Source organism: Coloeus monedula (genome assembly GCF_965178545.1).
Source record: "Coloeus monedula genome assembly, chromosome: 5".
Lineage (NCBI taxonomy): Eukaryota > Metazoa > Chordata > Aves > Passeriformes > Corvidae > Coloeus > Coloeus monedula.
The window spans coordinates 25,533,069-25,557,351 of NC_138785.1; the positions used below are offsets into that span (position 1 = coordinate 25,533,069).

Consider the following 24,283-nt stretch of genomic DNA (forward strand, 5'->3'; position numbering starts at 1 on the left):
TCCATGCTGCTCCCAAGATGGACCAGGCACAGGCAAGCGTGGCTGGAAAATCAGCATCCTCTGGCCATCCTCCATGCAGGGGCACTGGAACAGCCTGCGCCGGGCCCGGAGGGCCCTCTGAAACAGGAGGGACGTTTCTTGTAGAGTTGACTGCTCACTGAGAGCACAGCTTCCTGCTGGCCAGGAGAGGGGCTGTGCAGGGCAGGGACCTGCCTCTCTGCCCCTGCTGCTGTCACCTGCTTGCCCAAGGCTGGTTGTCCTGCTGCTGCCTTTGCACCTCCTAGGGAGCAGGACTGAGACATTAATGAATTACTATACATAGATGTTGAGCTTGGATGGGTTACTCTTCTTTCTCGGACTAGGGTAAGAGAACAGAGCAGACTGCTGGTCTGCTAAGTTCTGTATTTCATAGTCTCATAGCTTTCTTGAAGGCAGAGTTTGAAGGGGGTTACATGATAAAGCTAAGCAGAAACAGCAAACAGCAGGAAGAAAACAGCTGCTTCTTCTATATGCTCTATATTTTTTCTCATAGAAGTGTAAATTGTATTTGTTAATTGACCAATAAAGATTAACACACGATTCTAGTTTTTCTTTTCTTAACGTATCCTGGTCTAATGCTAACAGTCATAAGCCTTACACAAGTGTTACATAGGTACTATGTAACAGATTTGTGTATACAGTTTCTATCAGCTCTTGTTGTTTATGTGAACACTACCTAAAAAATGTGAACAGTATAGTTCCATCTGTATTTTGTCTAAAGTAAAGAATTCTGTGAAAAGGCAACACTGCTGCAGTAAGAACTGTGTTTAAGGTCTCTGCTGCAGCTTTTTAATGTTTAAGGCACCTAGCAAATATTTCTACTAAAAGTTAAAAATCTATATTTCTATTTCACTTTAGTGTGACTTCATGTATCTCAGCTTGTCCAAAGGTTTTAATTCAACCCCTGTGCTTTGGCTTCCCTCTGGGCCTGAGTCCAGAGAAGCTTTCACTCCAACACACAGACTAGTGAGGAGTATGCGCCTCACTGACCAGAGTGTACTTGCAGACTTTAGCCAAACGTGACAGGTGATCTAACAGGTGGTGGTAAACTAAACAGATGATCCTGCCTGAGCAGCTGCATTGGTGCCTCAAAGTGCACTAGTGCTGCAACCACACCACCTTTAGAAATATCGTACTGCATTTTTAATATTTTAGCACAATAGTGAGTTAAAAGTTTAGTATTTTTGTCAGTACCTGTGTGGAAATAAGAGATAATTCGCCCCTATTCAGCAATGACACTGTAAACAGAAATGAACAGCACCCTTGTTCTTTCAGTCATAAACAGATCATGGCCACTGTCAACACAACTGTGAACAGGGACACTGGAATAAAAACTGATGGGGAAGAACTGCCATATTAAAGCATATCTGTAAATCTGAGGAGCCTGAGGATATTGCGTTTTGGTTTTGCCAATTCCTTGTCTATCACCAACTTTCTGGCACAGACTATATTCCTGGAATATTTAAGATGGGAACCCTTAAGACTGTGATCTTTAAGAAATTAAGTAGAAACAAGGAAATTAACAAATGTCCAAATTAATTCAAGTTATTTCAGAAACACAGTGAATAGATTACTTTTCCTTGCCTGAGTCAATACAATAGTGGCTAGGTAAGTAACAGTCAAGCGTCTGTCAAGGAGAAATTGTGCCTGACCGGGGTACTGGACAGAAAAAATTCCCAGTTTTCTCTCCAGTATCAGGTATTAGGGTGGAGCACATCATGTACCTTGATTTGAACAGTTCCATCACATGTTATGTAAAAGCTCCGAGAACACAGTCTAAATAAAAGCACTGTAGGACACAGGAAAATTGTATTCAAAGGTTAATCAACCGTTCCCTGAAAAGTAAGCAGTATTAGATACCAAAATGCAAGTAAAGGCTAGTATCACACAGCATTTTCATTAATTATTTACAGCAATTAGAGAGTACATTTATTAAATTTGCAGACGACATCTGGCTGAAAAATGCTGCCACCTTGTTGGAGGACAGGCTTAACATAGAGCCCAAAACCAGAGAAATGCCTTAGAGGGGAAAAACCTCTCTGACACCAAGTTCTGACACCCAGGTAGGAATAAACAACACAAGATGGGAAAAAGCAGGTTGAGTAACAGTTCTAAGATCAAATCTGGTGAAGAGCAGACAAAGAAAGGTGGAAGGGAGAAAGGAGGAATTATGGTTGCAATTTGAACATGTTAACAATATCAAGCCATGATGGCAAAAAGCTGTGATGTGTAACTGTGAGCAGAGCGTGCAAACTGGAATCTTACTGCTGCACTTCTTGGTTTCTGAAAGACTGTAGCCTGACTGCCATGTCTTGGTGTTCTACACAGATGTAGTCCACTTAGTGAGACCAGCATGGAGAATGCTTCAGGGAAACCTCATTGCAGCCTTCCAGAAGCTTAAAGTGGTACATAAAAAGGAGGGAGAAGGACTTTTCATACAGGCAGACAGTGACGAGGCAAGGGGCAATGGTTTTGCACTGAAAGAGGTTGGGTTTAGATTAGATTTTGGAATGAAATTCTTTACTCAGATGATGGTGAAAGATTGGAATAGCCTGTCCAGAGAAGCTGCCAATGCCTCATCTCTGGAAGTGTTCAAGGTCAGGTCGGATGGGGCCCTGAGCAACCTGGTCTAATGAATTGCATCCCTGTCCTTGGCAGAGGGGTTGGACATAGATGATTTTTAAGGTCCCTTGCAGCCAAACTATTTTATTATCAGGAAAGATAAAGAGAAATTACAAGCAAGTTACAAGCAAGGGAAGACTGCAGGAGCTGGAGTTGTCTAATGTACTGAAGAAAAGGCTAAGGGGAGATTCAGACAACATGCTCTGCATATATAAAGGTTAGCTGCCACAAGTAGGAAAACAGTGTTGGTGGTGGTTATGGAAAACGTTGTGAAACAAAAGTAATTTATTTTCCAGCACCCTTTTAACTCTATTTCCTTCACAAGTCTGAAGTGACTGGAAGATAACATTTTTATGTAAAGTAATGATTTTAAAGAATAATGCTTCTAAATAAAAGAAAAGCTTTGTTACCTTCATGTGTATCAGTTTCATACGCAATATTTCAAGACGTATCTTATATTTGCCAGTAAGACAAAATGTTTTAATAAAACAAATCAGCTTGCAAACACATACAGTATTACAGACTAAGAACGAAAATCACTATCCACCATCACAACAGTAAACTGCAATTTATGATGACATCAAGTTTAGCACCTGAATGAAAAAACTAATAATTAGTAACAATAAAATAATTTAGCTTTGATTAATAAAGTCCTTTGATTTTCTTACTATTCCACGAAATGCAGAAACAAACATTCCCATATTTTCTTTCATGCCAAATGTTTTCATTTTCCACTTGTCTATAGCAAGTTAGGGTAAATGTTGGACATACATTTGGAAAAATATTATGTATTGTGACCTACCAACATCGTCTTTCTATTTGTGTTAAACATTAGCACCATCTACTGGTCCAGAAGGTCCTTTCAGACTTTAGAAAAAGCTGTGGAAAGTGAACCACCCAAAATGATGCAAAATGATACTGACAGTAACACGTAGTTTTTCAGTCCCTGTATAGGCAACAGAAGAGAAAAATGAAAATATCATCTTGTCATTATTGATACCACTTTAAAAAAAAGTAAAACAAAGTACTAGGTTTCATTTAGGCAGAGATTATTCTAAAATGTATAAAAACAATGAAAGGCTTAGAGAGTTAGAAAGATAAGGATAACGAACATGATGATCTTCTACTGTGGTGCAACACTAATCTGTAGTATGAGACACAGAACTTCTAGTTCTAGATCCAAGGATGCCTGACACACAGTCACCAAAAATACTGGGAAAGATCATCTCTAATAGCAAGTTAGGTACCTCTGGATCCTGGACAGATTGGCAAAGAGAACCTGGTATTACGCTGCTAGCATTCAGTCCTTCAGATTCCACTAGACAACTAACTTCTGCCCTATAAAATCCAGTAAATTAGCTTGTTGTAGACAATCACTGCTGTATCAGTTTAGGATCTTTACATTACACTGTAATTACAAAGGCAAATTAACCTCTGTTGGATTTTTGCATCCTTTGTTGAACCTGACCTTAAAAATGTAATCTACTTGTTGATGTGATTACTGGGACAACTGCTCGTTCCCCTGCCTCCACTGAAAGAACTGGCTCAAATGAAAACTGTTTTCAGGCTGCGCCTGGCATCCTGCCTCCTGGCTGTGCTACAGTCTTCATCTACATCCACTGCTCCTCATACAGTTATGGAACTAAAATCTTCATTCCTGTAAAAATTGTTCGCAGTTCTTCATGTTTCTTGGAAAATTTTAAATTGCATGATATCACTTTCAGTTTCATAATGCAATACTTGCAAGGAGGAGAAATCTGAGATACAGCTGTATACCAAGTCATGCTGTTTCTAGAGCTAGAGACAAGCAAGAGATATTAGGTAAGAGACCTAATAACATTACCTTGATTTCCTTAAATACAAGGACTCCCCACATTGCAGCAACAAGGCCAGGACCCTAAAGAATAACATTAATTTGTACATTACACAACTTCATTAAAATTCACTCCTTCTCATTACTGCTCTCAGGATGGTTGAATTTTGTCTGGATAACACATTTAGGTCTTTCCATTCAGTATAAGTAAAGCACTCATGACAAAAGCATAAGCATCAGTGAAATATTTACTAAGTAAGATACAATAAAATCTTCAGGAAGGGCTAAAGAGTCAAGAAACTGCTTTTTTTTTGCAGTAGGCACAACTTCTTTCTAAATTACACTGTGGAGTCTGCTCCAGCTGTTACATGTTCTTTCAGTAGACTCCAAATGACATGCCTTACTTTAGTCCAAATTAGAGCGCACAATGTTTCCTAACATTTCCTTTATTAGCATGACTAACTAGTTGGACAAAGTTTGATTTTATCGCTCAGTATGTTATCAAGAGACTGGAACATAGATGTATTTCCTGTATAGCTGGCATCTGGACAAAGCACAGAGCCAGCCAGGGAGACAGGTCAGGGAAACTCTTGATTATCTGTGTTGTTGTTGTACAGGTTTCCTGGCTAACAGCAAACAGTGATACACAACAGCAACTTCCAGGCACTCTTGAAAATACAGTTTTTCCCCTGAGGGAGCAATGATCTGAATTTTCATCTCTGATGAGAAAATATCTAAATATGAAACAAAAACTGGCTCTGTGAATGCTTCCCATTAGAGCTGTTCTGAGAAACACTTGACAGATGTTTGGCCAGTGACCTTCCTCTCTTCATCCTCAATGCAGCTGATGGGACACAGATATAGACAGGAAAAAGTGTCTCATGCTGAATATATGTGTGGGTGCTGTTTCCTAGTAACATTGCCAACTATTATTTGAGGGGTTATTTCACTTTCTAGATAATGCGCGCTGAGAGAGGAATGCACTTTTAAAAGTGAAACAAAGTGTTAAAGGGATGTGATGAATACCTCTCCGAAAATCTTCTCCACAGTGAAATAAAGCAGCAGTTCTGAACCTGCAGTCCAGACAGGCAGTTTCTCATCACTGCTGTCCTTACATTTTTCCTTTTGTTATTTTATATCCTTGCCCTTTAGGCATACCAATAACTAAGTTACTAAAGCAGCTTTCCATTAATCCTTCCATTTCTAATTAGAATGATCCCAAGTTTTGTTGGGTTGTTTTTTTTTTTTTGATGGCATACTGCAGAGTTTATTTTGACTTACTGCATCTTGAGGCAAAGCTTAATCCCTATTAAAGTTGTTTCATTAGTTTGCTTCCAAAATACAGCTGTTAAGCAAAACTTCGGTTTTAATATTTATTAACTCTCATTTGCCACCTTTGCGTCACCAATTAGTACAGTGTCAAGAGAGTAAATGCAAAGCTTACTTTTACCTAGTGATTGGAATTTATGCTTTAAAGGTACACCATGAACAGCAATAACACAGAGACAGAACAGGCCAACCTATTTTCTACACATTTGCATAAGAACATTCTTTTCAGTAGTGCATAATCTGTTCTGTTTGTTCAAGAAATGTAAAAAGAAAAAAATCCTGACTTAATTAAGGAAAACGACTACTAGGGGATAAAATTCACAAATTCAAAAACATCCAGACCAAAATATACTGCCTGGGATGAAAGCATAAAATAATTCTTCTTTTAATCACTTCAATTAAATAGTTAATATTGATATAATTCCATTTACAAAGCTTTGGCTTTTACATAACCTAAAGACTCACACTCTCAATTCTTCTGGTTTTTCTTATGCTTGACATTGACCAAGATGGTGCTTGTCACAGGCACTCATGCTCCTAAAAATCCAAAAACTATCACAGACAAGCAGAGGAGGCACTGTATACTCTTGACTAAAAATTTCACCATAATTTCAACTCAATTCCAAAAAACATTTTTAATTCTAGTTAGAAATTTTACTTTATATACTTACTGCAGTAATTATTGGAAAGCTGACGACAGCACTAAGATAGTGATTGGCCAGGAACCAGCAGCAATTGGCTATTGCCCAAAGCACACCAGACACAAACCCTAGAAAAATAAATCCCAATCAAAAACATGCACAGCAAGGTCCAGGCAGCAATTTGTGGAAGTTTTACACTTATAGCATAATACAGAAATTGTATCTATGTATTTTAGTATGTTAACTACTTTAACAAGCTGGCTCTGGCAATCTAAATCAATGCTCAATGGATGAAAATCAGGTACTCCAATTAAAGTAGCAAATTAATAAAAGTTCACAATTTTCTGGGCAACATGTTCTCCACTCTGGCAGTTAGTTTTTGAAAATCTGCAATGTCATTTTGTTCTAGTTTCAGAATAGAACAAAAATTATCACTGTCTCCCAACTTTAATTAATTAACCTAATAGAAGTGCCCCTTCAAAAGAGACAAAAAGTCAAATGAAGATACTTGAAAGGTGAACTACAATTCCAACACACAACTTGAACTAATCACTGCAAAATGGTCCGAAGAAGTAACTGAAATGAAGTACTAATTTAAAAACATACCTGGCAATATGGCTTGGGGATAAACATAAGGTTTATTTTTTCTGACTGCACAGTAGATCAAAAAGTAGATGGTACTTGTAAGAAATATTCCACTGAAGTGTGCAAAAACATAATCTAAATCTGAAAGAGAAATTATAAAATGATGCTAGCAAAAATACCAGTTATTAATCTTAACAAAATTATTTTCACTGATAGCATTCATATGGACAAAAATTCATAAAGGTGCTACTCCTAAGAATTCAAATTCAAATCTCATTGTGTCTAACTCAGTTGCCAGTTTAACTGTGGATGGATACAATCAGTAACACCTATTAAACATGAATTAAATTCTGTGTTGACTCCACCATTTAGTACAGGCTTCTAAGCATTTCTATGAGTTATTTTTAGAACTCTATTACATTACTCAATTAATTTAATAAAAACTTCAGAAAATCCTCAGCTGAGGCTACAAAACTGGGGTGGGGATTTTACATAATTATGACCTCTCTTGACCATCTACAATTATGTTCCTGTATTCCTGTATCCTTGTTTTGTTCTTTACATTTATAGGCAAGACAACTGCACAGACTATGTAAGCAAAACATGGCTCAGTTTTGCCCTTTTTTGATCTTGAAGGATGTATCGTAATTTTGATCACTGTAATTATGAATAACAACAAATCCTTTATGGACTTCGTATGGGCTGAAGAGAGTATTTCCAACATGGTAAAGCAGAAGCATGCAGCAAAGTGATCCTTGTCTCCTTGGAGCTGTAAATTCTCAACAGGAAAGGCAGCTATGGTAATGACAACATCTGTTTTGCCTGGCTGGGGAATATATACATTGCAGTATTCAAGAGAAATTGTATATGACAATGGCAACATTATGTGTTCTCAGCAGTACTTTACTCTTAAGCAGCTGCAGGCATTACCTGACAAGGTATAACCTAAACCTTAAGGAAAACATTTCTGGGGGAATGTAGTTTGAAATTGGCAATTAGGCTTATGTTAAACAGGTTCAATTTAAAAAACGACATGGTTTTAATTACTTATATTGTCATATATCTGTTCTCCTCATCAGTTATGACCAATATTCTCTTCCTTTATTGCTGTTGGAAATTGGCAAGCTTGTGCCCTTGTTTAACTCCTTCTCCACTCACACAAACTCTGTATTTTGGGAGTGCTAATATTTAATGCCTTCAGAAACATACCTGTGAGTTATGTATGGTAGTCTTTGGGATGTTTCTCAAGTCTTTTTAATTGTGTAATTCACCTCTAAGAAAAAAGGAGTGCTAGGGCTATCATTATGACAACATCTAAAGTAGTACAGAACTGATAAATTGTCATGGTATATTTTCAGGCATATCAAGGTTTTCACCCTATGCCTTCAAAAAATGATGAAATAAAGTAGAAGTAGTCTATTAGCCTTTACCAAACTGACTTGCTCCTGTGTATATAGTTTCATTTCTTCTTCCATGATCCTTGATGTAAAGTACTGGTATAAAACTGGAACCGTAGAGTATTCCAGCTACTACAGCCAGGCTACAGCCTCTTTAAAAAGAACAAAAATTGGAGAAAACAGCCTAGCATGAATTAAAGAAGTAGACAACACATGTAAGCCCAGTACTGCAGGTAAAAACAGCACATCATAAAAAAATTGCTAGCTATAAAAATAATACATTTTAGCACATTTAAATTTTCTAGTAGAGAAATGGTTCACTTAATTTCACTGCACTTTGTGGCCAAGCAACACAGACAATTCCTGCACCAAAAGCCAGCAATCTAGATTAATGACATGGGAAATTAACTATGATTTCCTAAAAGCAGAGCTAGGGGACAACAAACAAAAATTCAATTTAAAATGCTTCCACCCTCACCTTTGCTGTTGCAATCTACATAATCTTTATAACTTCCCAGGTTAATTGCCTCTTCAGTCCCCTTCTCCATCTCCAGACTGCTGTGCTCTTGGTAGGCTCCACTCCCCACACCATCTCCTTGCTTCAGCTTTGGAGCACTTCTACTGTCTCCTTACCATACTGCCAGGCCTTCTCCAGATGTGCTCACTTGGAAACCACACCTAGAAGCATGTCATTAGCACAGGCTTCTTCTATGCTGGAGTGCTAATCAACCAGCTGATAAAACCCAGCTCTGTAATTACTGAGCTGATACTGTTATTTACTTTGCCAAAAGGTATTTTTTCACAGGAGTACCTGATACCTAATTGGTAAGGTTAGACACACTCAATATTGAAATAATCCAGCCAATGAAATAATCTAAATAACTGCAACTATTCATATATAGATTTGCACGCTACACTACTATGTAAAAACCTGTTATTTATTAGTGTGTGACTTTGCTAGGAAACCACAGGACAAATTCTTCTCTAACACTGTTTAACTACTTTCTCTGGCTACTTGCTCTGTACCAGTAAAAAAACTGTTAGCAACTTACATGAGTCTCTTTTTTACTGGAGAAAGTTTGTTCACCCATGAGTCTTCAGTGGTATCTTCAGAATCATTAATAGACTGCAAAAAACCAAGAGTTTTCATGCAAGTTTAGTTTAGTTTGATTTCTTAAAATGTGCGATCAAATTGTTTTCTGTGCTTTAGTCTGGTAGACTGGTTCCTCTAGTGAGTATTGAGCACAGCTAGAAAACTCTCAGGGCTCTCTGTTCAGGTAGCCACTGAGCATGACCTCTAACAGTAAGGTACAATGGTAGGAGGAGCCTGTGGTTCTCCAGCTGTCTTTGCATACTCTGCTATTGCCTCCCAAAGGAGTGACAGCCAATCTGGTACCCCCCACTGGCCTCCAACCTGTGCCACAGCTGATGATGACAGTCAGCAACTCTTGACAGTCTCCTGGCTCAGCAACCTGGCAAAAATCCAGCCTTTCACCTAAGCACCTTCACAGCTTTATAGCTAATGTTTAATTGAAATTGCTTCCTCTTCTCACATACTCTCTGAAAGTAATACTCTTTGTCTTTTATGTAATCTCCATAACGAAAATGCACTTTCTAAGCCATCTAAAACTGACAAACAAGAAAGAACTCTTGGGAATACCTCTTCTGTTGCTAATATTCAAAATGATATCAAAGATCCACAGATTAAGATACAATCAATATGTATTTATGTTGTTTTATGTAGTCTACCATAAATCTACCAAACCTGACTAACAAACACATTTTTTGTTTTAAAATGGATATGTACTTTCACTGCTGTAAAGTAACAACTGCAGAGTACTTACACTTTCTCTCAGTAAAGGTGTGCTTTCTAATGAAGCTGAAGAACTCTGGACTTCAGTTTTTATAAAAAGAAATATGACAGCACTCAGAAGAGAAAAATACACCAAATAAATACCATGTCAGTTCATAAGGGCATAACATTTAGTGTCCAGAGACAAAAGTTTTATCTGGAGGCATATTCCTTTGTTTTCATTATAACCCTAGAGTCACTTCAGTATATTTAAAAAATGCAATTGCTTTAAGTTATATATGTAATCGTAATAAGTTATGAAAGATATAAATATAATAATTTTAAGTTATTAATTTAACTTAGCTAACAGACAACCTAAGTGAAAATAAGGAAATAAATCAGTTTTTGTATCACTTTATAGATCTCTCTTCTCAGGTAATGTGATTGAAACACCTTCTTTTAACAGCATGTAGTTACAACCACATTAACAATAGATGCTGTAGCTAACAGTGCCATTTCATACTAAATCACACATAAATGGAACACATGCTTGAAAATTCTATAAGGAACAGCTCAAACCTGCACAGAATTGCCTCTATGCTCACGGAAAAATGTTAATTTTTACCCTTCTATCATACGTGAGGGATGGAATACTGCTGCTACAGGGCCTTGTGAGCATGCAGAAAGAGAAGGGATATTGCTCAGTGCTGCTCAGTGCATTAAGTGAATAAAATGGAGAAGAAAGGGTAATATTGCTACTCTTAATCCTGCCTACAGGAGATCAGGTAAATACCTGCAATCAGAACTAGAAGGATCTGTTTTTCACTTTTATGAAAAACATTTTAATGATCTAGGAATTTCTTCCTCTAACTGTAAATGTTTCCATTTGAAGAAGGATTCATCTCTTACTGACAGAGTAAGCATAGGTATAAAAGGATGTCAGTTTCCTCCAGAGGAAACATACAGATTCCACACAGGAGGTGAAAACGAAAAGTCTGCTTCTGAGCTTCACAGAGCAACATGCACAGCCTTTATGCAGTTTGCCAGGAACACATGTTTGGGCACAATCTTTTTCCCTGTTGGTCACTCCTCCATGATATCTCAGAAACAGGAAGCAGGTGATGAGCTGCATGAATTTATCAGGCAGGAATAGCAGTACTGCTTCTATTTTCTCAGTACCTCCCAAACTAATGTGCCACGTATAACGGGAACGGGTACAAAGCTGCAGACTCTTAGGAAAGAAGAAAAGCAGAACCAAAAATCATGACTCTAAGGCAGCAGCTCTCTCCTACCAATCAGAAACAGCTTCATTATCTTCATGTTCCTCCTTTTCTGAAAGGCATTATCTTCATAACCTCCTTTTCTGAAAGGCACTTCATGTATCTTCTGTCAGCACACTTACAGTAAAGCCCCTAGGATTTAGGGCCATCTTCCCAGCCACCCAGTTGGAAAGCAAGAACACTGCTACACAACCAAAGATCCTCTTTCCTCTGTGTTAGGACCAAAATGTTTGCACTTGTACAAATAAAAACCAAGCAAAAAGAAAGAATAAAGTCCTTCCAAAGACTGTGAAGGAAGACACTGTGTGGGAACTTGAAGTGTGACCTAAGACTTACAAGACATGGAGCTATTACATGGAAAACATGGAAAGCCTCTGGCTTCTCATGGACCCCAAAGTATCAGGGAAGGGGTTCTGTGGCATCTTCTATAGTTATGAGATTAAGATCTGTACCTCTAACTGAGGGAAGTGACATCAGAAATCGGAGGTTTTCTCAACAAGATTCTTCTAGTCAGTCTGTCCTCTCACAGCACTTGGGGAAAGTGAACCATTTGAATAACCTAGCTAGGGAGGTAATCCATGCATCTCTGCTTTGCCTTGAACATGCCTACCAGCATAAAAATATATTTCTGTGTTTATGGATTACCATTTCATCCCTGTACGGGATAACATGTCTGCTTCTACATGAACACTGACCAGCTAGCTGTGGATAGCTCATGAATTTCATAGTAAATTGATTTGCCAAAAATTCTCCAATATATTCATTCTCTTGTTAAATCATCCTGGTGGTTGGTTATTAAATATATATTTTACATAACAGAAATGCATTATAAGGATCAATTTCTACCTTATAAGTGAAAGTCCAGCTCCAATATAATTTAAGATTGGTCTTGATACCTCTTCTGGGTCAATTCCAAACCAACCAAACCTGGAACATTTAACCAGTTTCACTTAGTTGCACAGACTTTATATAAATAGTTAAATTATAACCTAGCCTTGGAAGTCTTGACTCATGTAAATAATTCTGCTTAAGTATATATATTTTCAGTATTAGACCAGTGCTTCAGTTGGCTTGCAAAAAGCTATGTCTACTTTACAAAAACAATTAATTTAATGTGTGTTGTTTTCTAATATGTATATTTAAAAACTGAAGTTAAATTATTTTATCAGATCACATTGCAGAAGAAAAAATACAAATATGTACTAGTTTTACATTAAGAAATACATTATTTATCGACTCAATAACATCACTGGGTGTTCTTCTTTCTATTAAAACAGAGGAAATACAAAAAGCTAAAATAGTTAACTTGCGTACTCTCCACTGAGAAGGAGAAAGTTTTAATACATAGGATAAATCTTCTTTAATGGTAGACTTGGCAGTGTTACGTTAATGGCTGGAGGTGATGATCTTAAAGGTCTTTTCCAAACTGAATGACTCTATGATTCTACAGGTGAGTTTTCACTGCAGTTATTAATGAAGAATTGGTAACATTAGTTATGTAATGACTTAAGATTTAAAACCTACTTACCTTGAACTTGCCCAACCTGTCAGCAAATTAAAAGAAGCCCATATCAAAAGACCAAGAGCTAAGCCAATAGTTTTAATAATAGTGACAACTGTAACATTGCCTGAAATACAAAAACCAAAATTGAAATCAGTTAAAAAATAGAATGTGATCTTGTCTATATTTGATTTAGATTCTGTGCCTGGTCAGAAGGCAAAGAAATTTAGGAAGCTACAAAGTGATAAGAAACAGGGATTTAAAAAAAATAAATACAATGAACACAGACTTTTCCTCCATCTAATTTTAAACATTATTTTTGGTGTGAATTTGCCTCTTACAAAATAAGCATAATAAACCAGTATTTACTATAAGGGTACAGTTCCATTAACAGTGAGACATTAAAGAACTGCATAACTACTTGTACCAGTTTGGCCAAATTTAGAAATATATCCTCTGAAAGAAGGCAGGTCACCCCCCTCCCCCACCAGGTTCGGGAAAAAATAAATTTTCCTCAAAGGAAAGTGAAAGAGATAAAAACTATTTGTTTAACAAACACACAGGAAAAGGAAAATAATGCTAAATAATAAAATCTTTCCCTGTGGAGAAAAAACCTGGGAAAGCGTTAGAGTCCTCCCTTTGGTCTCCTCAGAGCTGGGGCTTGGCCCAGGGCCAGGCCCTCTGTGCCCAGTGGAAAGTCCTCCTGATGTGCTCTGATACTGAAGCAGTCCAGTAGAAAAGGAGAAAATCTGAAATTCCAGGGAAGGAAAAGAAGTTCAACTCTCAGTCTCTCTCTGGAGAAAAAGAAACTGAACTACTGGCCAAAAGCTGACTGGAAAGCAGCAAGCCGGGTGCTTCCTCGCTCCCCTGCCGCAGCTGGGAAAAAAAAAACCTGCTATCTCTGTGTGACCTTGAACAAGCTGCAAACTGCTTTGAAAAAGTTTTGCTCAGTTTTTCCTTCCCCCTCTCAGGCTCAGTTTAAAGGCATAAAAAGGCATAAAAATTAATTCCTGGGCATAGGGCAGCGATATGGGATACACATCATAAAGTCACCCCAAGACACTTGTAAATAACCATATCTTATATATGGAAAAGTTTCAAGAATTGGAATCTCTTATTCCTTACCTGTAGCCCACACAAAACCTCCAACCATAGCCAGAGGCCAAAACCGGGGGCAATTCTGGATCAAATTGACCACTAAAGAAACAATCCATATGGAGGCACAGAGAATCCACTGGAAGAACATGCCTGTGGAAAAATCAAAGGCACACAACAGAGAATTTGTAGAATACTGCATGTGTGAATCTCTTACCAGAATATGTTTACCTTAGATACAGTAGTACAGAAAAAAAATCAAAAAGGTGGCCACCTCCTTTGTGAATTTCAGGGAACCACATTACAATTTATTCAAAGGATGTATTTGTAGGGTGGCTTATAATTCAGTCAGTCTTTTCCTTACCATGCATTCTTCCTACAGAGCTGCAAAAGACACTTTGCTAGACAAAGTTTACACAAGCTCTGATTCTTAAACACATGAAAATTTTGATGGACTTCTGACAAAGATGACATTCAGTTGCTGCAAACTTCTCCCACCACCCCAGTAGCTGCTAACACAGATGCATGCACAGGATGAAACTTCTTCAAAGCTGAAGCCTTTCCACCAATCCTGGACACTGAGGATGGGCAGTGACAGATCTCTTCTACCTCTGTAGATTCCTGAAGGGTCAGTTAGGCAGACTAGTTAATTTTATGCCAGCTGTGCTAGACTTTCCCTTGAAAGTCTAAGTTTGTCTTGTTAGGGTCATATTTGGCACAAAGAGCAGAGGTTATATCCAGACTGCAATGCAGGTACTATACTGCAATAACATAATGGCAGATTTATTCATCTAGGGATCTGGTAATTGGGTTATGCTTCACGTAAACATGGAAATCGAACACAAACCTAGTAAAGTGATAATATTCCAAGTAGGAAATAGGAATAATTGTTTCCTCTTACCAAGTCACCATATAAAATTATTAGACTTTCAGTTTTTGTTTTTATGGTAGGGTTGCAATTGAAAGGCAATGCTGCAAAGTCCAACAAGTTCTACCTTATTTATAAAAACACCGTATGTATCCGAGAATCCCCACAAGGGTAGAACAAAGGACATTTCACTTTCCATTGTGGAATTCTCATAAAATGTACATCATCACTGTCGACGTGCACAACATATAAAAAGGCTCTTCAAAGATATGCCGCATCCTGAAGCTCTATTATTGCTTTATACCCTAACAACAGCAGACAAAACTAAACACACTCTCTGGATTAAGGCTGTGATGACAGCCTTGAAACTCTAGTAATTTGCTGGTAAAATATTATTCCTATTAGCAAAAATAGCAAACCAAAGAAAGGAATATAATTAAGTTTACCATCACCAGTATCAAATTTCTTGACAGGCACAAAGTTTGTCCCAAATAGAAGAACAGCTACTGCAGAAGAGGTAAAGCCAATAGCTAGATCTGTTCCATTGCTGATGTTAACAGCACTGTAAGCTTTCCCGATATTCATCTTTGTTCTGAAGGTGCTTCTTTTTGTGGAGTTGTTTTGCTGCAGGTCCTTACAGAATCTGAAATCAAAGAGTGGAATTAAGTATGTGGACTATTAATAACACCAACCTAGTTCAGAAATCTGAAACTTAGAGGACCCTACTTATCAATCTCTTAAAAGCTGAAATAAACCACAAAGTGTACTGTAGAACTGCATGAAAACCTGCCATAAAACATGAATAAAGTGACTTAAGAACAGATGCATAATAATCCCCAAACAATATTGTATGATTCGTCTGAAGACACAGAAAGTGAATGTAGAGGTGCACTCAAAGGTTTTGAGGACTTGAACCTGCAAGGGCTATGGGGAGAACTGATCTTTAGTGAGATGCTCTATCAGAATATTCCTTATTCCTGTAGCCAAGGCAGGGGGGTAACAATGGGGTGTGCAAAAAAACCCAGGGTTAGACAAAATCTTAATTGGCAGAAGCAGGTACAGCAGACCCACAGTTGAGCAGTCTGGAACAGGTGCAGAGATTCTATAGGTGCCACACTGGGATCAATACGGAATCATAAGGTAACCACAGGGATTGCTCTAGCTAATACAAAATATGAAGAAAGGTTCATTTTTCTGTGGGGAGCAAAGGGAGCCTCTAAAATTTCTTTGTCCATTCCACATAAATATAATAATAAAGGCAAAGATAGTTTTAGTCCCAGAATACCTCTGACTTTTCTGAAAGTGGGAGAGTCATCTTGAGGTTATACTCAACAGATGTGCCACACATATACTTTTGATAGGAGTTATAACTTTGATAGAAAAGGTGTCTCTGAGGACAAGCACCATAACATGAACTTTGTGTACATAATCTTCATACCACACTTGAAAGACTAAATATAAGAAAAACATTTGGAAACTTAACTTCAAATGGCAACAGGATACTTAATATAGTTATAGTAATACACATGCAATCCTCTTGTCAAAGTAATGCTATTTACACTGAATCCAAAAGCATCCCAGTGCAGTTTGCCCTTTCCCATTGTAGGTGGACTAGGTACTGCCTGGAGAAAAAAAGCTGAAATAGGATGGTGGAAATTTTGCCACGACTTGTAAAAGGTGTTGTGACCACACTCTCTGCACAAGAACTGAGCTGATGAACATTCTTTCATCTTACTTTACCTAGTCTTACCTTCTTCACAGTCCTTATGACACTGAGAACTGTATCTGCTGATCTGCTTTCATCCACAGCTTCAGCAGGGCCACCAGTGACTGCTGAAATTATTTGCATTAGCAGATGAAAAGTTTGATTCCACAACTAATATAGCAATTTAATTTCTATAATTTTCCCCTTGAAAGACATCAATGTATTTCTAACTTGAGCATTTAAGAGAAATAGCGATGACATTTAAAAGACACATCATTACAATGGCACAGCTGCTTCCACTTATATTATTTTTTTCTCCCTCACTCTTCATCCTTCCTTCCTACTTGGAGGATAAGCTTCCCCAAGAACTGTATTTAATACTCTTCTACAAAGTGTGTTTTACCCAGGACCTGTAGACACTGAGCAGTGCAAGCAATAATGCTTCGATTTCTTCAGAGACTTGACTTCACAGGATACACTAAGACATGCTGTGAACAGATTAAGACACATAAACGCTGACATCAGCTTTCTTCATTCCATCAAACTTGAATCTCTGAGTGAAAACATTTAACTCATCTAGTGGACAAGTAAGGCACAAGAATTGGGTTTTGCCCAGAAAACCTTCCTGCTGTTAAAGGTGTAGAAATAAAGCGGATTACACTGCAGCTCTGTGACTGCTGGAATCACCACTTCTGCCTTCAAATTTAAAAGGTTGTTAGTATCTTATCTACATAATGACTTATTTATTTAAAGTGGTTTGCCAGTCGTTTTAGTTTTGCATAGAGAAATGTTACTTTAAAAATATTTCAGTTTTGTATCTACTAAGAGAACTGTGCTGCAGGACAATGTATCTTCCAAAAATCTCTGCATTGTGCACAGTGAAGACTTTTGCACAATCGGAGAACCAGAATCCTCACCCCAAAAATGGAGAGGAAACACAGCTTCCACTTAACTAAGCAAGAGTATGCTTCATTCACACTGTTTAGAACTCTGTAACTTTCCAAAGCTTGCGACACTTTCTTCCAAATTTGGCTAAATTTCAGACCCAGCTTTCAACTCCATTTCAAATCCTTCAAGAAAAAACTTAATCAGACAAGGCCTGAAGCAACCTGCTCTAACTTTGATGACAGCACTGCTTTAAGCAGGGAGTTGAGCCGATGACCTCCAGAGGTCCCTTCCAAGTTAAATAATTTTGCTATTGTATGTCAAGAACAAATAATAAACTGGCACACAGCTTTAAGTTGACTATACTTTTTCTACATACATTCCACATCAGAGAGCTCCTGAAAGTTCACTAAAAGCCTGTTCTCTTCAATCCTATGTTATTGCCAGATGTACTTCCATATGTGCCTCCAAAGACTTAGAGGCAACAAATGCCAAACCAGAACATTTGCTGAAGCTGCTATGATCTTAAAGCATAGTGGTTGTATCTGAAACTCAAGCAGAGGCAATTGGAATTGATATTGTTATTGAAGGCTTTTTTCCCGCTAAGTTGCCGTTACCGGGAACGGCACTTCAGGGTTCCCACGCAGCAGAAGAAATACAGTTTTGTTGGATGTTGGAATTTTGTTGGCACACACAGCTCTTAGCCTACTAAGTTCACTGGTTACCCCCACTGAGTGTTGTGGGCTGCATTTTCACGCTTCCCTCAGAAATATGACACCATTTTCTACCCACAACAAATCATGTTGCTCACTTATTGCAACACCAACACATCCCTGTGGTCTCTGCAGACAGGGACGAAATCAAGAGGCTTGTCTTTGAGAGCTTTCACCTCAATGGTGATCCAAATTGCTCCCAAGATTCCAAAGAACCTCTTTGCTAATTGAGTGGGTGTTTTCAAATGTTGCATGTCACACTGACTGTTTATTTGCACATTTCTCCTATCATCCATTTGCCATTAAGGGTGGATACTTTCACTTTTAATTTAGGACACTGCTATCAGTCCCGAGGTGCCTCAGAGAAACGTCCCCAAAGTGATACCATAACCCTTGACGGGGCCCTTGCTCAAGAAATGTATCTTTGCTTCCCTAAGGTGAAGTCTTTGAAAAGACATTCTTCGGGCACTGTTTTCACTAAGTGCTATCACGCAACAAGGAAAACGCTGAGCTGAGAGCTCCACAAGAGCCGCTGTGGCTTCACTGGCGCTACCGCACCGGGGCAGGCCCGGGCTACGCGCGGGACACGGCCCGGCCCTCGGCCCGGCAGGGCAGCCCGGCTGCTCGGCACCGCATCCCGGGGGGATACGCGAGACCCCGTTCCAGCCGAACGCCTTCCTTCCCACAGTGCCCTGTGCCCGGCTCACCACCGCGGCCAGTTTTAGGGCGCCCCGCTCCGGGGCGGAAGGCGGCCGGGACAGGCCCGTACCGACAGATCCCCGGTCCCGTCCTTCCGTGCGGCCGCGGCCCCGCCGCCCGCGCCCCTCCGCGCCCTCTCCCGCCGCGCTCCTGCCGGGCCCGCGCACAGGCCCCGCAGCCGCTCACCGCGGCCTCCCGCCCGCGCCTGCGCCGCCCCGCGGCTCGGCCCGCCTCCCGCTGCCTGTTCTCATCCGCCTCTGCCCACTGGCCTCCTCCTTCCTCCCTGTCCGGGAGCGGGGTGGAGCCGAGTGCGGGGCCGTGTTCGACTGCCTTTCTCTCGCCGCCGTGGCAGAGGGGATGTCCCGGGCTGCTGGCTTCCCGTCTGGCGGGGAGGAATCATTAAGAGAAACCTTATGTTAATGCGCTCATGTCGTGATAAAAGCACCTTTGCCCTTCTCGGCCGTAAGCGCGCGGATGAGACAGTTCCCTCCCCAGTGGAATTGCGGCTGTGGCCTCAACAGGCCGGTGCTGTGACCGTAACTGAAGAATCACAGAATGGTTGGAAAAGACCTTTGAGGTGTTCGAGTCCAACCTGTGAACCAACACCACCATGTCAACTAAACCACAGAGGGCACTAAGTGCCACATTCCCGTCTTAAGCACCCCCAGGAACAGTGACTCCAGCACCTGCCAGACAGTCCATCACCTGTTGTGTGCTACGTCCAGTCTTAAACACCTCCAGGGACGGTGACTCCACCATCTCCCTGGGTAGTATATTGCAATATTTTCTGTGAAGAAATTCTTCTTAATGTCCAACCTAAACCTCCCCAGCTTGAGGTTATGTCCTCTCATCCTGACCCTGGTTGCCTGGAAGAAGAGGCCGACCCCCACCTGGCTACACCCTCCTTTCAGGCAGTTGTAGAGAGTGATAAGGTTTCCCCTGAGCTTCCTCCAGGCTAAACACCCCCAGCTCCCTCAGCTGCTCCTCATAGGACTTGTGCTCCAGAAAAGGCACCCAAATTTTGGCAACACTTGTGCAGGAACACGTAGTTCAAAGATGAGGCTGCTCTCAGAGGGGATAGCATGGCCTCCTTGCAGCTCCTCTCGCTCCTGAGGTCTCGCTGGCTGCTGGAGGCTGTCCCAGGGCTGGGGGCTGAAGGCACCTGCAGGGGGGGAGGGCATCCCGGGCAAGGCAGGGACATTTTGAGGCCATGCAACAGCTGCTGCCCCTGTGGTGCGCAGCAAGGCAAGAAAAACCCCCGAGCCCAGTCAAGGCATCCAGGTTTTTTTCTTAAGCACAAAAAATACCACCTGTTGGTCTGGAAACCCCTGTGTTGTTTGGCAACCAAAATCAAGTAGGAAAAGAAATCTTTCACATGATGTCAAGAAGAGATCTTTGCAGATTTCCCTGTAAGGATTTGATCCAGACCAGTTAAAGCACAGACTATTAGTCAGCATGTTTAGTCACGATGCAAACATTTCTCTCTGTACTCTTGAAGTACAGTTTCCAGATGGCAGCCCAAATTGATGTCCTTACAAACACAGCATGAGCCTTCTAAAGTAATGCTTCATATTTTGCAAATCAAATTTGCATCATCTGTAATAAGGGCTTACTTTGTTTCTCTAAAGAATAAGATGTCAGTAGTATGGATTTGGTAAAGCTGGGAATGCACCATTTATCAATCATTTTAACATAAATGTCTGTTCATATGTCATTGAGATGAACAGCAGAACGTCTCTATGGAAACAGTACAGCTATAATGCAGCCAAGAGGAATAATGTGCTGTATGATAATCACAAATGTAGCCTGCAAAAAAAAAGAATTCTAAAGTGCAAGTATATGTGTTGTGTTATTTTATTCAGAAAAAAAAGTGTTAGGAAAAATGTTAACCTTTTACACTGAACTGCCTGCACATAGAAAGCAAGAGCGCATGCATTAAGGAGCCTAGCCTGTAACCACATCCTTTCAGGTGTCCAGGGATCTTTAGCTTGACACAAGTCAAGACATGGGACCTTGTGATTGCTGGGCATTGGCACATTCCACCTGTCTCTGCAAATTGGCCAGAGACTGCCTGATGGGAAGACTGGCAGCAGTACAGGCCACCAGCTGCTTCAGAGTCTGCAGCTTGTCCAGCACCAGCAGAAAACCTCTACAAATGCAGGTATAGGTGGAGGTGATCTTCAAAGCTAAACAAAAAAACCCCCATGAAAAACAAGCAAAAAATTGCAAATAGTTAGTCCAGCTATTCATTCACATTTACACATTGTACTTACAACTGTGAAGGACTAGAAAATACTTCTTAAATTCCCCTCTTCCATTCATTGCTATTTACCTATATTAGTTTTTATATTCCTGTATTCCTAACCTTAGGAAGGTACAACACTGACCATGAAATATGGGTATATGAAGAAATTACATGAAAAGCTGAGTTTAATGGATGCTGATGGCAATATCACAGGTACAGTTTAGAGCAAGGAACAAATACAAAATCTAACAGACATTACAGGCTAGCTGTAGGTAGCAAAGTGAAGTAATGTAGGCCTGAATTTGGTCAGACAACAACCGCTGTTCAGTCTGTTTGTTCTGAAAGTTTGTCTTAAGTATTTTATGACCACGGAAGAAGTACTGTTTCTGCTCAGTAGTGCCCTTTAGTGCTTTGCAGTAGCTTTGGGTTAGAATGATTCCAGAAAGAAGAATAGTACCTACCTGAACAAAATGCATTTTCTTTGTTTCTTGTGAAACAGGATGAAATGGGTTTTTTTCCAGACAACTCCATAGTCATTTCAGCCTTCATTATTTTGTGGTATCTGCTGGGACACTGGAGCTGTGTACCACAAGGGCTGAAATAAAAAAAAAGTCACTGGATATTCTGCTTTTTAAAATTCCAAAATTAGAGGCAAACATCTGTTAAGCTAATAAGATACTGTATTCTATTTAGTTGATTTTCTACCACCATCCATTCCAAAGAACATACCAATACATGAGTTCTCTCTTCTGAACATGAGAAATAAAGGAAATACTATTGCTATAGAAAGCCTCAAAAAACCCCAGCAGTCAACACTGTACATCAGTGTGTACACCACCTTATGATTTCAAGGCTACAAATGAAATGAGGAGTGAAGAACAATTCTCCATATCCTTTTATAATTTCCTCCAGATAATCTTTAAAGAGTAACAGTAGAAAGATTACATAGATTACAGAGAATTTCAGAGAACTGTTATAGTAGGGGAGAGCTGTTAGTAACTGGAATGTACTGTGCTTTGGTTCTGCTTGGTTGTAATAGACAGGTGCTGTGTACATACAGGAACTGGGTATTTGAAAACAGTGTGATACATTTCCAACTCAAGCAGCTTGTCTGGAGCTTTTTGAATAAATTCTCTTTGTTTGGGATATGTCCCATCAGTTAGATTTTAATTAAAAAAAAGAGAGAAGAACTGAAGTGGATGGAGATATTTCATACAATCACAATTCCTCTAAAAAACTCAGATTTGGAAAAAACAGATGATAGGAAGGCTCTTTTACTGGTAATGGGCACGGATACTGAAATTTTAACTTGACAGTATATATTTAGACAAAAAGTAAAGGTAAGTGATGGCTTGTTTAAAAAAATTCACCTACAAAGCTTTATAAATTCAGATTGGACTAATATGAAACACAAACTAACTTCTTAACTGTCTATTCTCCTTTAGTGTTACCTATGAAGAGGAGAATATTTCCATTACTTTGAATTGCAGTGAACATATCCATTTTATTATTTTATACTTAGACTAGGAAAGGAGTCCGATGTCAGAGCTTTCCCCTTAACTTCTGTCATCCTCAACTTTTCCAGCTGTACAGGGACTATACTATGCCTCACTTCAGAAGGCACAAATATGGGCATACACAAATAGGAGACACTCATGAGCTCCTGAGCTGTTTAGTAGCAGATTAATAGCATTTTAAAAGTCGCTATCTGCTTTTTCAGTTCTCATCACAACAATATATGATTCCCAAAAGTTCTTAAGTCCAGGGGGTGGGCGGTATTTTAAAATAAAAGAAACTAAAAAACTAAATGCAGAAAAGGGAATTTCTTCGGTACATTTGCATGCAGTGCACTAGGGGGCTCTCAGGAGTTAGAAATAGATGGAATGCACTTTTGAAAGGCACATACTTCACAGGACTTTTCATTACAGAATTTAAAATAGAAGTTGCTGTGGTTTTGTGTGTGGGGTTGTTTGGTTTGGGGTATTTTTTATAACGTGAGGTTCATGTAAGTTTGTAGCAGTTCATATGCAACAACCTCTCAGTAAAGTTAGCTTCCCAACAGTTCTTAGCTTGCAATGAAATACCTAAATGTGAACCATACTTAAAAGTGAAATATGTTCTAGATGCCAGCTTTTGCTCAGTTACTTTTATTAACCTAAGGAGTTTACCAGAACAAAGGATGTGTCAAGCTGAATAGGTAAGAAATTTTATTTTTATAGCATTATATATACAGTACGCACTTATTCTTTGTTTCTTGGAAAGGGTATATAAGCCACTGTCATTTTATTTTAAAAACTATAGCTAGATTCTTTTTATGGCTTCACAAGAGTGAAGAAAATTAACCATCTTTCAACTTTAGTGTGTGTTTATGAATTATGGGAACTATATTCATAGTCAACCAGGGAAATTGGCACTCTAATATATTTTTATATTAGTGAATATGTGCATATTTAACTACTACAGTCACTGGTTCGTATTTGGATCATTTACAGCATTTCCATAACATGAGGTTTAGTTAAGACTTTGTCTCGTAAGAAAAAGATAATGATCTGGGTTTGACCGGCTTTTTTTCTAATGCTGGAATATATCCAGCTGAGATTGCAAATTGAGCCTGTATTTAATTGTTTTGGTGTTTAATTTATACTGTACTGAGAAAGTAAAAGATGTATCCTGAAAAATTTCTACATGCATACTGTCTCATCTAGAACCTCTTTTCTCTGAAAAATACAGAGGCACAGATGCTATTTGTGAGTAACAAAAGGAAATGCTACTATTTTCTTTTTGCAGTTTGCAAAGAAGATACATAGATCTTTTAGACTACAAGTCAGTAAACTTTGCTTACGCAGCTGGCTCCATTCATTCTCTGAAGCCAATCACTTCCCCTGTGATGGCTGATAAGAATTCAACAGTTTGAGAAGGTGGAGTGTCAGCATCCTTAGTGCTGACCACTTTCCCAGGCATATCAGTAGCCTCTGTCCATCACCCATGCTGGAAGGTTCTTCGAAAAGGAGAAACAGAAATTGGGGAAGGGAAATCATGCATCATCATCCTGGCTGGAATGTACAGAAGACTTT

The 24,283-nt window shown here is 39.3% G+C and overlaps 1 protein-coding gene across 1 annotated transcript; it reads right to left on the reverse strand.

Moving 5' to 3' along the window:
* Nucleotides 1-3,523: 3,523 nt before the first annotated feature.
* Nucleotides 3,524-15,547, reverse strand: TMEM144 (transmembrane protein 144; the record flags this gene model as incomplete). The annotated part of the gene is made up of 11 exons (XM_082281906.1): nt 3,524-3,607; nt 4,505-4,558; nt 6,475-6,572; nt 7,051-7,170; nt 8,460-8,578; nt 9,479-9,552; nt 10,271-10,352; nt 12,345-12,425; nt 13,027-13,126; nt 14,125-14,247; nt 15,409-15,547. The coding sequence occupies 11 exons, from the start codon at nt 15,545-15,547 to the stop codon at nt 3,524-3,526; spliced, it is 1,074 nt and encodes a 357-aa protein (XP_082138032.1).
* Between the last annotated feature and the right edge of the window lie 8,736 nt (nt 15,548-24,283).